Source organism: Podarcis bocagei (assembly GCF_964188305.1).
Source record: "Podarcis bocagei genome assembly, chromosome: 2".
NCBI classification, from domain to species: domain Eukaryota; kingdom Metazoa; phylum Chordata; class Lepidosauria; order Squamata; family Lacertidae; genus Podarcis; species Podarcis bocagei.
In genome coordinates this window covers 47,668,354-47,681,786 of record NC_138126.1, presented here as the reverse complement: position 1 = coordinate 47,681,786, position 13,433 = coordinate 47,668,354, and the positions used below count along the sequence as shown (strand labels likewise).

Genomic DNA, 13,433 nt, shown 5'->3' with positions numbered 1-13,433 from the left:
ACATATGTGACCTGATAAACAGTGGTGGTTTTGAGTTGTTATTTATTTACTTATTTGATTCCATTTATGGACCCTTTCCTGTGAACTATGTCAAAGTGATTTCACAGTAAATTTCTTGGGTGTGTATACCCTGCCAGAGGATTAGATTGGAGGGCTAATAACTTCAGACCGTATTAAGGTGTTTGTATGTTGTCCCCAGAGATAATGTGTTGTATAGGTTCTTCTGTTTCTGCCCTGTTAAATGTTTTAAACCCATCTTGCTGTTTTTTCCTCAACTTCTAAAGGAGGAGTTTTTTGTTTTGTTTTTACATCTGCAGTGGTGTTTATATATTATATTTTTGTATTGCCTTTCCATGGAAAATGAATCACTGTAACAAACCAGTGGTGGCTAGTTGTGTATATGGCACTGTTCTCACATCTGCTGTGCTGTGAAAACATCTTTGTGATGAAAACACTCTCGCTTGTACATGGTAGTTATAACTACTGCAAAGGACTTCTGCAAAGCTCGGGGATGTAAGTGAGTCAATGGCACTGGGGAGAATGTTTCACTACTGTAATTGATCATGATTATGGAGACTCAGTTGCTTCTCTTGGTGGAGGCAAAGATTGTCTGAAGGCCCCAAACAACTGCCTCACCTTTTTACCTCTGCTTGTCCAGCAGCAATGGGTCGTGTGACCAACTTCCGGGTGGCAGAGATTCAAAGGGATGCTGCGATTTTGACCTGGACTCCTGTTCCTGGGGCCACTGGCTATCTCCTCACTTGGAAATCTCCACGAGGTAATGGCAGAGGTTGAGGACCAAACTGCTGGGCCACTGAGGGGTGGGTGGGTACGAAAGAGGAAATACTGGCAGTGTGTCCTAGTGCCATCACCTCCTCCAGCTCTTGCACAGCTGAAGACTGGGTGAGGAAAGGGAGCTTGCAGCTAGCTAGCAAGAACAGATCTTGCTAGCAAGAACAGATCTTGGCCTTCCTCCAGCGACCTCAGGGCAGCGTGCATAATCCCCCCCGTTTTATCCCCCCAACAACCTTGTGAGGTAGACTGAGGCTGAAAAACAGTGATTGGATCAAGGCCACCCAGGGAACTTCGTGGCTGAGTTGAGATTTGAACTGGAATCCATAATCCAATACTTTTTAAGTACTGCCCCACACTGGAAGATTATTCCTTCCTTGGCAGATGTAGCTGGTTCCCCCACCCTCCCCACCCCTCACTTTTCTCCTTTGTCCAGAGGTCATGCACAGGCCAAATCTCCCCTTGGCATACCTTCTGCCACTGGTTCCAAGACCTACTGCAGGCTTGAGATCTGTTACATGGGGGGGGGGGCACGGCATCCATACTGGGTCATCCCCTTGTGGAATTGCCCTTGTTAACCTCCTTCATGCTCTTGCTTTCTTCCAGACGAAGTGGAAGCACAGAGAACGTTGCCTGGGTCTGCCACATCGCACCAAGTGTCTGGCCTCCGCCTGGGCAGGAGCTACACCTTCACCATCCGCCCGCTGTTTGGGAGCGTCACAGGTCCTGAGACTTCTGTGACTGACCGCACAGGTGAGGTATCCTTGCACCTGGGAGGGAAATGCAGGACCTCTCCTATGTTGGAGGGCTTTCAAAGAGGATTGGACAAATTCAGGGAGGTTGCTGTCATCAACAGCTATTAGCCATGATGGCTCTGCCTCTGCTTCAATGGTCAGAAGCAGTTTCTGGAAACCAAAGGGGGGAGAGCGCTCTTCTGTTTGAATTCTGCTTGTGGGTTTCCCACAGGCATCTCCTGGTATGTCCCACGGAGGACCTTACGGTCTTCAAACAAAAACATTTTGGAGGTCCCAGGCCACAGGGAGGTTAGGCTGGCCTCAACCAGAGCCAGGGCTTTTTCAGCTGTCGCCCCAATCTGGTGGAACGCGCTGTCACAAGAGACTAGGGCCCTGCAGGACCTGACATCTTTCCGCAGGGCCTGCAAGACGGAGCTGTTCCACAAGGCCTTTGGCCAAGGCACAGTCTGACCCCCTCCTTTGGCAATCCTCACAGAACTCTTGCCCAATGGTTGCCATTAATTTGATTTTGAATTGATTTTAAAACGAATTGATTTTAGAATGTTGTGTTACTTTTATTGTTGTTAGCCGCTCTGAGCCTGGCTTCGGCTGGGGAGGGCAGGATATAAATAAAATTTAATTTATTTATTTATCATCATCATCATCATCATCATCATCATCATCATCACCTGGTTGGCCACTGTGAGAACAGGGATGCTGGACTCGATGGGCCAGTGGCCTGATCCAGCAGAGATCTTCTCATGTTCTCATGTTGTGCTCAAGGTCCTCACTCCCTGTTATGTGTTATGTTCCCAAGGAAAACAGGTGGAGCTAGGTTGAATCATTTTTACTTGGGTTGTGCACAAGGGCAGCTTCTCGCATGGGTGGGTGGAGAAAAGTCTCTTTGTTTTTATGACCCTACTCATTTTGAAACGTTCCCCTCTACAGTCTGCCGAGACGCCCGCAGAGACGTAGTTTTTCTCGTGCATGCCACTCGAGACAACGCCTACAACGCAGAGGCCGTGCAGAGCATTCTCTCCAACACTGTATCTGCACTGGGCCCCTTGGGTCCTGGTGCCACCCAGGTAATGACTGGCATAAAGGGGCTGCAGCTCTTCCTTTTGGCTCAGTTTTCATGTGCTGTGGGTGTTGGGCCACTTGGTAAAACGCCCATCCCAAGCCTCTGCCACATGGCAAGCCATTCTGGTGCCTAGGCTCCCACTGCGGTCCTGGTGATTTTCACCTCTCTCAGTGCGAAACCTCATTTGCTATGGTTTGTGTCTGTAAGGCGAAAGTGGATTGAGCAGCACGGGAAGCCAGTGGCCAACCACACAGTATTTCAGGTGGCTGCCTTGCTGGCCTTCGTGCACCCTAAAGTTGGTCATCAAGTAGATTTCCCTTAGACATTTCCTGTCTTGGCTGCGGAGTGTCTTGGCTGCAGTGCCCTCTTCCATACAACTCTCTTGCTCTACCTCAAGGGTGGGGAACCCCATTCAGCCAGAGCACTGCAACCCCTTATTGGTGGTAGTGGGCGGGACCAGAAACAAAAAAGGGTGGAGCCAGAAATGTAAATTTTTAGCTTTGTGCAGTATGCCTGTTTCTACACAAACTCTCTCACACACATATACAGTACATGCCTTTGGCCATATCCAAGTCCAAGCACACATTCAATCCTGGCAAAATACTCAAGGAGGATGTGAAGTAGGCTGAGGAGGAGGTGTGGCCTGGGGAGAGTCCCAAGGGCCAGGTGGAGAGGCCTGGAGGGCCACATCCAACCCTGGGCTTGAGATTCCCTACCTCTGCTCTGACTTTGTTTTTTCCTTTTCTCCCCCAGGTGGGCATTGTGCTCTATAGCTACCGAGGCCTCCCTTTACTCCGGCTCAACCGCTCTAGTGACTTGCCAACAGTCCTGCAGTTTATCCGCTCGCTGCGCTATGATGAACCCAGTGGCAATGCCATTGGTAAGTGCAGGGCTGGGGGACTGAGCTGTGTGGTGCAAGTTTCATTGGTTCAGAGACCAGGGAAGGCATCGCTGTAAAGACAAAACACACACACACACAGAGGGCTTTATTCCTGTTGAAATTCAGAGCTGCGTGTCAGGAGCTGCTCTGTCCTCTGGGCCTGAACATCATCACCTGCTCTTCTCTGGGATTTGATCTGGAGCAATGTGGGGCTGCTTCCAGTGTGGGACTGGTCTTTTATCAAGGAAAAGATAGCGAGAACTGCCACTGGTGTTGACTGTAACTTTAAGAACTGTAACTTGTCCGGAGTTTTGGGCTGGGCTGCCATCAGTATGCTGATGACACCTAACTCTATCTGTTGATGGATGGCCATCCTGACTCGGCCCCAGACACACTGATCAGATGCTTGGAAGCTGTGGCTGGATGGTTACGTGGGAGCCGGTTGAAGTTAAATCCTTCGAAGACAGAGGTCCTCTGGCTGGGACGGGACGATATGGGATTGAGGGGGCAACTCCCATCTCTTGCGGGGGTGCAATTAGTGCCAGCACCGTCCGTTAAGAGTTTGGGTGTAATCTTCGATACCTCCCTCTCCATGGAGGCGCAGATTGCAGCTATAACAAAGGCGGCATTTTTTCATCTCTGCCAAGCTAAGCAGTTGGCTCCTTACCTCTCTCGCCCTGACCTAGCCACTGTGATCCACGCGACGGTCACCTCCAGACTGGATTATTGTAACTCGCTCTACGTGGGGCTGCCCCTGAGACTGACCCAGAAACTCCAGCGGGTGCAGAATGCTGCAGCGAGACTCCTTACGGGGTCTTCACTGCGGGATCACATTCATCCGGTGCTATACCAGCTGCACTGGCTCCCGGTGGAGTACAGGATCAGGTTTAAGGTGCTGGCTTTAACCTTCAAAGCCCTATACGGCCTAGGACCCTCGTATCTACGGGACCGCCTCTCCTGGTATGCCCCACAGAGGAACTTACGGTCTTCAAATAAAAACATCTTGAAGGTCCCAGGCCTCAGAGAGGTTAGGCTGGCCTCAACTAGAGCCAGGGCTTTTTCGGCTGCGGCTCCAACCTGGTGGAATGCTCTGTCACAAGAGACTAGGGCCCTGCTGGACTTGACATCTTTCCGCAGGGCCTGCAAGACAGAGCTGTTCCACCAGGCCTTTGGTCAGGGCGCAGCCTGACTCCCTCCTTTGGCAATCTTTACAATACTTTAGTTTATGGTTGCCATCAATTTTGATTTTAATTAATTCTTTGATGTTTTTATAATGTTGCATTATTTTAGTGTTGTTAGCCGCCCTGAGCCCGGCTTCGGCTGGGGAGGGCGGGATATAAATAAAATTTATTATTATTATTATTATTATTAACTTAAAGCACATGTGTTTGAGCTTGTTTCTTCCTCCTCCCTCACATACCTTTTTTCCTTGTCCTAAGGACAAGGGCAATCTTAAAACTGTTTTTTGCAAGCTACTTTGTGAGTCTTTTCAGCTAAAGGGCAGGGTATAAATGTTCTAAATAATAATGATGATAATAAATCTGTCCATGGGGTTGGCCAGTTACTGCTGTAAAGCCTGAACAAAGTAGTGGGCCAGATCCCAAATAAGAGGTGGCCACTTCCACTCCTGTAAATCTTTCTTGACAATGAACTCTCCCGCACATGCTTGCTTTCTGTGGGTAAGTGTATCTTGGGTCCTTTGCTTTCTTCACTGCAGGAGCTGCCATCAATTTTGCCAAGAGCGACATGCTGAGCCTCGCTGCCGGGCGCAGACCTGGTGTGCCTGGGACCCTGGTGATCCTGGCGGATGGTCCATCCAGCGATGATGCCATTGGGCCAGCCAGGGATCTCAAGGCTGCAGGTAAGGCACACAGGTGGAGGGGGGCGGGAATATAAGAGCACAGGAGCACAGGAAACTTTCCTTGCATCTTTTGCCTGTCCTGAATCTTCCAGCATTCAGCTTCATTAGGTGACCTGGGTTCTATGAGAGAGGGAGAATAAACTTATCTCTGTTCACTTCCCCCACATCTTGCCTAATTTTATATACCTCTGTTGTATGTGTTCCCACCACTGTCACCAATTTTCTGAACAAGATGGCTCCAGATATTGTAACCTTTCCTCATAAGGAAGTTGCTCCAGACCCTTGATTGTTTCGCTTGCCCTTTTCTTTGCAGTTAGAAAAAAAAAACTTTTCCAGAAAAAAGCCTATCCCTGCAGGCCTGACTGAAGGTTCTCTTGGAAAGAATTAGTCAAGCTGCCAGTCTCTTCTTCTGAACTGTTAATGTGCCTTGCCCAGGGAATGGCCAACCCACAGACCCCCCTCGATGGGCTTACTTTCTCTTTCTGTACCTTGCAGGAATCCAAGTGCTGGCTGTTGGCATGAACGGGGCTGACCGCGAGCAGCTGCGCCGCCTGGTGACCAATGAGGACCGGCGCAATGTTTTCTTTGTGAGGAGGGATTTGAGCACTCTGCCAGAGGCGGAAGAGGGGCTTGTCAATGCCCTCTGCAGGGCAGCCGACACTGAAGGGGTAAGACGTTCCTCACAAAATGCAGGGGAGGGATTACCTGCAGTTTGCTAAGCTACTGAATGGAGGGAGGTGAATGGAAGAGTGCTTGCTCTGCCTGTTCAGGTAGCACCATTGCAACACAAGACATCTTGAAGCGTAGAAGGACAGCCGTGCCTCCTGTTTGTACGTGGTCTGGATTCCTCATACACGAGGGCCTTGTCTTAAGTCATGGGTAGACAAACTAAGGCCCGTATCTGGCCCAATCGCCTTCTAAATCTGGATGGTCCAGGAATCAACGTGTTTTTACATGAGTAGAGTGTGTCCTTTTATTTAAAATGCATCTCTGGGTTATTTGTGGGGCCTGCCTGGTGTTTTTACATGAGTAGAATGTGTGCTTTTATTTAAAATGCATCTCTGGGTTATTTGTGGGGCATAGGAATTCGTTCATTTCCCTCCCCCCAAAAAAATATAGTCCGGCCCCCCACAAGGTCTGAGGGACAGTGGACCAGCAGCTGACCCCTGTCTTAAGTGGAAATGCCTTGTGGCGTGCATATAACCACATATTAATGTTTAATTGTTTTTTTATTACCCCCAATTTTTTAGCTGTTCTTACTTTATCTGTAAGCCACCTTTAATCCCTGTCAGGGGGAAAATGGGAGTATAAATAACATCTTCATCGCCACCATCATTATCAATTATAAAAATAACCACTTGGTAAAGACCATCCCCTGGAGCACTCTGCCAAGTGGTGGAGGAAATTCACCTCTGATTTTACATGGTAAAATGTTTGCATCTTGGCAGGACATCACAGGCCACTGGTTGTACCAATTGGTTACAAGTGCACTGTGGTAAATTTCATCCAACGTCCAGCACAAAATGTTTTCATTCACTGGCAGCAGCATTATAACTATTCTAACACTGGTCTTTTTATCCTTTGTGTTTCCCCACTTCCTCCCTCCCTCAGCCTAGACCAGAGCCCTGTACGGTGCAGTGTCCTAAGGTAAGTCACAGGAAGCTCCTGTTCAGCAGGACTAAACCAGGACAAGGAGCCGATGCTCTTTCCTGTAGCAGGCCAGATAAGAGCAGGAAATGGATACCAGGGGTGTGGCTTTTTTGAGGCAAGGGCTGTACCTCCACAGTAGAACACAGGCTCTGCATGCAGAAGGTCTCCGGGTCTTCAGGTAGAGCTGGGAAAGGGACCCTGATCTCAAACCCTGGAGAGCTGCAACCAATTAGTGTAGTCAGCATGGAGCTAGGTTGACCCACTGGCCTGACTCCCTATGTTCCTAACTTGGCATTGGCAGATAGAGGCCTGGTCAGAAATTGAATTGGTGGTGAAGCTGTAGACAAGTATTTCCAACCTGTATTTCAGATACCAGAAAAGGGCTTCTGAGCCTGGGAGGAGATTCACACCCACACACCCACATTGATAGAATATCTGAGGGGGGACTGCGGGACTAGTTCTGCACATGCGAGAAATGAGTGCTGTGTCTACAACAACCCATGTGCTTGGGCAGGGTGGGGAAGGGCTCTAGGGCATGCTCTGCTGTGTGAGAAGAGCTTCTCTGGGCCAGGCCAGGCTAGGCCTAATCAGAGCTTTTCCTTGCATGGAATGAACTCTAGGTGTGCATATCAGTATTTCTCCCACCAGTCACATATGTGGGTGGAATGGCGGGGGACACAGGGCAGAGCGTCCTTCCATGGCTTGAGGGGGTGGGAGTATCAGCTGAAGTAAATGAGAGATGTGGTGAGAACCACCAGAAGACTTTCACATCTTGGAAGGGACTCTACCAGGTGTGCCGACTCTAGGGGGCTGAAGGCACCTCAGCCCCCTTAATATTTGTTTCAAGGGGACCAGGCCTCCTCAATTTTTAGGTGGTCCTGCACACCACAGGCCCAGGGGTCAGCTCCTCCAGAGCTCTCAGTCTCCTGTGACGTGTGCACAGTGTCACATGTGTGTGGTGTGGCCTGCGACCCCCTGGCCCCAAAAAATATTGGGGGTCATTCCTGTGCCTCTGGGTTCTACAATTTATAGGCCAAGGCTGAGAGGAACCTGTGGCCTTCCAGATATTATTGTACTCCAGCTCCATCAGCCATATCCATCAGTGGCCCATGGTCAGCTTTTGACACTTGAGGGGCATGTTTTTAGGGCCCACCTTATTTATATGTTTGCAAGTTGTTTTAAAGTGTTTTTCTATTGTGTTCCAATGCTGTAACCTGGCCTTGGACCTTAGTGTGAAGGGCAGGTAAGAAATACAGAAAGAAAGAGTAGTCCAGCAGTATTTGCAGTGCCATGCATTAGCCAGCTCTGCGCTAGGCTGGCACAGAATGTGGAAGTGTTTTCAGTTCCCCTTAGAGACAGGATGGAGGGAGTCGGCAATGGTGGAGTCAGACTAATGATGCCATGCGGTTTCCTAGGTGACGTAAGGCGGGTGGAGAATAGGAGGGACTTTGGCAGGCATGGAAATGGCTCTGCACTGTTTCCCTGTAGCTGTAGCCCAATCCCAAAGCTATTATTATTTATTGAATTTATATACCACCCTATACCTGAAGGTTTCTGCACCATTTGACCACTTCACAAGAGTTTTTTCCTTATAAGTTGCCCAGAGAGAAGCAGGGAAATGTTTTGAGTTATTTCTTCTTGCGTGCAAACTGTGGCTTCTCTTTTATTTTCCTGCAGGGTGAGAAGGGCGAGCCTGGTGAGATTGTGAGTATCTGAGATTTCCCAAGGAAGGTGATCTCACACTGAAGTCCTTTTAGGGCCTAAAGAGTGTTGGTCCCTGGGGGTGGAAACAACAGTTAATCTCTCTGATCGTTTTTGCAGGGACGGAAAGGACGCATGGGACTTCCTGGGCCTTCTGGAGATCCGGTAATGTCTGCTCTTTTGTGTGGGTCCCTGGGCTGTATGGCATGGAGTAGAGCTCATCTTGTTTGTTAGGGTGCTGTTGGTTTGACTAGAGCCCTTTCCTTTTCAGACTATTGGGGGCGAGGCAGGTGGGGGGGGGACCCCCTGGCAGCATCCCAGCCTGTATTTCAGGCAGGTTATAGCTTCCACCACCAAAAGCATCTGAAAAAAAAACCACAACAGCAACCAGGCAGTTCATAAATAAAACAAATCCTATTATTTGTCTTTGGTTTTTTTCAGGGGCGCAATGGGATCCCAGGTGCTCCAGGCCCAGTAGGACCTCGGGGTCCTCCAGGTGATGTCACTGAGCGGCGGGGTGAGAAAGGAGACAGGGTGGGTACTCACAGCATCTCATGTGGTCTTGAATATTTTACTCAAGAGGGAGCAGAACACTAAGAATGATGGAGCTTTTATGGGCAGGAAGCCTTCCTTGTTCCTCCTCATCAATCTGTTCAAGATCAGAGAATCCCTCTGGGTTCATCTTAAATTGGAGAATTTAGCTTTATGGTGCCTCTACTGGTGAACTCCCTTTCCTGCAAGATGAATAGGCTATGGGAGCTTGTTGCAATAACTTGCCTGCTTGTGTTACCTAGAGCTATCTGCTCTGCAGTCCTTTTGCTTTTGTTATTTGGATCTCACTGAGGGCCTGGCGAGTAACAGGCCCTTCCTTTCAAGTAAAGAACAAATTAGATGATCTGTGATCCCTTTCATTTCTTTTTTTTTTTGCAAGCATAATTTTTATTGGTTTACAAAAATCAAAACACAAACCATACTGTATCAATACACATGATAGTTCACTAAAAGTAAAGTATGAGACTTCCTTCAGACATTCCACGAATCGTCCAAAATAACAATAAACAATAAATCCGCATTTCCTTGTTTGTAATGCCATAAGTCATTCTCATTCGACTATTTTCTATTGGCATTACCCTTTACCTCTTACAGAGCACCCTTAAAACCCACTAGTGTTGTCTGTTCATCGATTAAACTTTCCAGATATTTCGTAAAACTTTCCCAATTTTTAACAAACCTCTGATCTTTTGTATATCTAATTTTACCTGTCATCCTATCCATCTCCACATAGTCTAATAGTTTGGATCTCCATTCCTCCATTGTCGGTAAACTCTCTTGTTTCCAATTTTTAGCTATCAGGACCCTTGCAGCCGTTGTTGCATATTGGAACAGTTTGTAATCTTTCTTCTTTATCTCCGTTCCTACCAAACCTAGCAGGAACGCCTCAGGTCTTTTGACAAAGGTATATCTTAACATTTTCTTCATTTCATTATATACACTCTCCCAGAACCCTGTAACCTTTCGGCATTCCCACCACATATGGTAGAAGGTCCCCTCCCTTTCCTTGCACTTCCAACATTTGTTGCAAGATCCGTACATTCTAGCTAATTTAACCGGGGTCAAGTACCAGCGATAAAACATTTTCATTAGGTTCTCTTTGAGTGACACACAGGCCGTAAATTTAAGATGTTGTTTCCAGAGTTTTTCCCACTCTTCAAGGTAAATATTACGACCGAAATCTTTAGCCCAGTGTGTCATTACCGCCTTGACCTCCTCATCAGCTAAGTTCCAGTCCAGTAAGTACTTATACATTTTTGATAATATTTTTATATTATTCCCCAAGATCTCAGTTTGGAATCTGGAGTTTTTGTCGGCGTAGCCTTTATCTTTGACATCTTTCCTAAACATGTCATTTATCTGGTGGTAATGCAGCCAATCAAATACTTGGGATTTAATCTGTTCATACGGCCTCATTTTCCACTTTCCTTCCTCCTTCATTAGCAGTTGTTCGTAGGTTGCCCAGTTGGCTCCCATATTGATCTTTTTGATAGCCATAACCTCTAGTGGAGATAACCATTGGGGTGTTCTGGGTTCCAGCATATCCTTATACCTTTCCCATACCTCTATCAGAGGGCCCCTGAATATATGATTCCCAAATCCTTTGTGGCCCCTCTTCCGCCCATGCCACAGATAGGCGTGCCACCCGTATCGGTTGTCGTGACCCTCTAGGTCTAGCACTTCGGTATCTTCTAATTTAATCCAAGTCTTAACCCAGCATAAGCAAGATGCCTCATAGTATATTTTCAAATCAGGTAGGGCGAAGCCTCCCCTATCTTTCGTATCCGTCAATAATTTGAACTTTACTCTCGGCTTCTTCCCCTGCCAGATAAATCTGGAAATCTCTCTGTGCCAGGCTTTAAAAGTCTTTGTACCTTTGATAATCGGAATATTTTGGAAAAGAAATAAGATTCTTGGAAGTACCGACATTTTAATTGTGGCTATTCTGCCCCAGAATGACAGTCTGAGCCGGCCCCACGTTTCTATATCCTTCTTAACTCCCTTCCATACCGATTCATAGTTGTTTTTAAATAGATCTATGTTTTTTGGCGTTACCCATATCCCTAAGTATTTCACCTTCTTTATTACATCTATTCCTATTTCTCTTTGTAATTCCTCAATTTCATCTACCTGCATGTTTTTTACTATTATTTTTGTTTTCTTTTTGTTTAATTTAAAGCCTGCTACTTCCCCGAACTGGTCGAATTCTCTAAGTACCTCTTTTATTGAATCCAGTGGATCTTCCATTGTTACTGCCAGATCGTCTGCAAAGGCTTTAGTTTTATATTCGTGCTTGCCGACCCTAATACCTTTGATTTCTTTGTTGTCTCTGATGGAATTTAATAGAACCTCTAGTATCATTATAAATAACAGTGGGGACAATGGGCATCCCTGTCTTGTTCCTTTAGTTACTGTTATTTCTTCCGTCTCCACATTATTTATTATCAATCTTGCTCTTTGTTCCGTATATATTGCTTTTATCCCATTATAAAATTCGGTACCTACTTCCATATAATCCAGTTGCTTCAGCAGGAATTCCCAGTTTACGTTATCGAACGCTTTCTCAGCGTCCACAAATAGCAGTAAACCTTGTTTGTCGCACCTTTCTGTTAGATATTCTATAATGTTTATGATATTTCTTAAGTTGTCTTTCATTTGCCTTCCCGGCAAAAAGCCGGCTTGGTCTCTATGGATACTTTTTACCAAAATGACTTTAAGTCTTCTTGCCAGGACTCCCGCAAAAATCTTATAATCTATATTTAGTAAGGAAATCGGCCTGTAATTTTTAATTTGCTCTAAGTCTGAATCTTGCTTTGGGATTAATGTGATCAGTGCCTCCTTCCACGTCTCCGGTATTTCTCTTTCCTTTAAGATGTTGTTCATTACTTCTTGTAGTGGATTCAGCAGAACCGATTCCATCTCTTTGTAGTATCTACTGGTAAACCCATCTGGGCCTGGCGCTTTCCCATTTTTTAAGTCTGTTATTATTGCTTTTATTTCCTCCGCCTCAATCGGGGCGCTTAGTTTCACTTTATCTACTGCGGGGATCTTATTAATGTTCTTAGATGTTAAGTATCTCTCTATTTTCCTCGTCTTGTTCTTTTCTGTATTTCTGAAAAGTCCTCCATAAAAATCCAAAAAGGCTCTCCTTATTTCTTTAGGTTTGTTTAGCTCTTCTCCTTCCACCACTATCTTGTTTATCGTATTCTGTTCCTTTCTTTTTTTCAATTGCCAAGCTAATAACTTCCCCGTTTTGTTGGCATATTCGAAATTCCTCTGTCTCAATCTTTTGATTTTCCATTCTATCTCTCTGTTTATCAGCATTGTATATTGGGATTGTAGGACTTTTATGTTCTCTTTTATTTTCTTATTTTTTGGGTTTTTAATTAGTTTCTGCTCGTTCTCTGCTAATTGTTGTATAATTTCTTTTTTCCCTTTTTCCCTTTTTTTATTCTTGATTGCACTCTGTTGAATAAAGAAACCCCGCATCACCGCCTTGCCTGCATCCCATACCACCCTTAACTTTGTATTATTGCCTAGGTTATCTTCGAAGTATTCTTTTAGTCTGTTTTGAGCCTTTTCTACTACCTCTTGGTCATCCAACAGATAATCCTTCAGTTTCCATCTGTTTAGTCTGCTTTCCTGCCCTTTCAGTTCCATTTTTATTGGGTTATGATCCGAAATTGTTCTAGCCTGGATCTCTACCCGTACAGATCTTGGGACTAGCTCTTTCGAAATCCATATCTGGTCTAATCTTGATGATGAATCATTAGGTTCTGAATGGAAGGTATATTGCTTTTCTAGGGGGTGTTTAAACCTCCAAATGTCTGCTAAATTGCAGTTTTGGGCCAAAGAGAAAAAAGTCCTGGGGAGCTTCCCTTCTTTACCTTTTGAATCCCTCAATCTGTCCAATTCTAGCGACACCACGCCGTTCATATCTCCTAATAGTATAATTTTCTGGTCGGCGTAGTCAAATAGTCTTTCTTCCAGCCTCCCGTAAAATTCTGACTTGTTCTCATTGGGCGCATATATTCCAACTATTATTATCTTTTCTCCCTGCCAGTTTATTTGTACTGCTGATATCCTTCCTTCTTCATCTTTAAATAGATGTTTCGCTTCAATTTGTTTGTTTATGTAGATGACCACCCCCCTCTTTTTACTCTGGTCTGAGGATATAAATTC

The 13,433-nt window shown here is 46.0% G+C and overlaps 1 protein-coding gene across 5 annotated transcripts in view; it reads left to right on the top strand.

The window, feature by feature from the left end:
- The window catches only part of COL7A1 (collagen type VII alpha 1 chain), a 121,106-nt gene that overhangs the window by 35,820 nt on the left and 71,853 nt on the right, over positions 1-13,433 (top strand). For 4 of the 5 annotated variants that reach the window (XM_081183908.1, XM_081183910.1, XM_081183907.1 and 1 more), the window contains 10 exons: positions 659-778; positions 1,399-1,545; positions 2,475-2,611; positions 3,361-3,487; positions 5,205-5,348; positions 5,844-6,016; positions 6,960-6,995; positions 8,676-8,702; positions 8,820-8,864; positions 9,141-9,233. In XM_081183908.1, coding sequence (XP_081040034.1) covers positions 659-778; positions 1,399-1,545; positions 2,475-2,611; positions 3,361-3,487; positions 5,205-5,348; positions 5,844-6,016; positions 6,960-6,995; positions 8,676-8,702; positions 8,820-8,864; positions 9,141-9,233 — 1,049 coding nt within the window. The remainder of the gene's footprint in view (positions 1-658; positions 779-1,398; positions 1,546-2,474; positions 2,612-3,360; positions 3,488-5,204; positions 5,349-5,843; positions 6,017-6,959; positions 6,996-8,675; positions 8,703-8,819; positions 8,865-9,140; positions 9,234-13,433) is intronic. The other variant, XM_081183909.1, reaches the window with a different exon arrangement.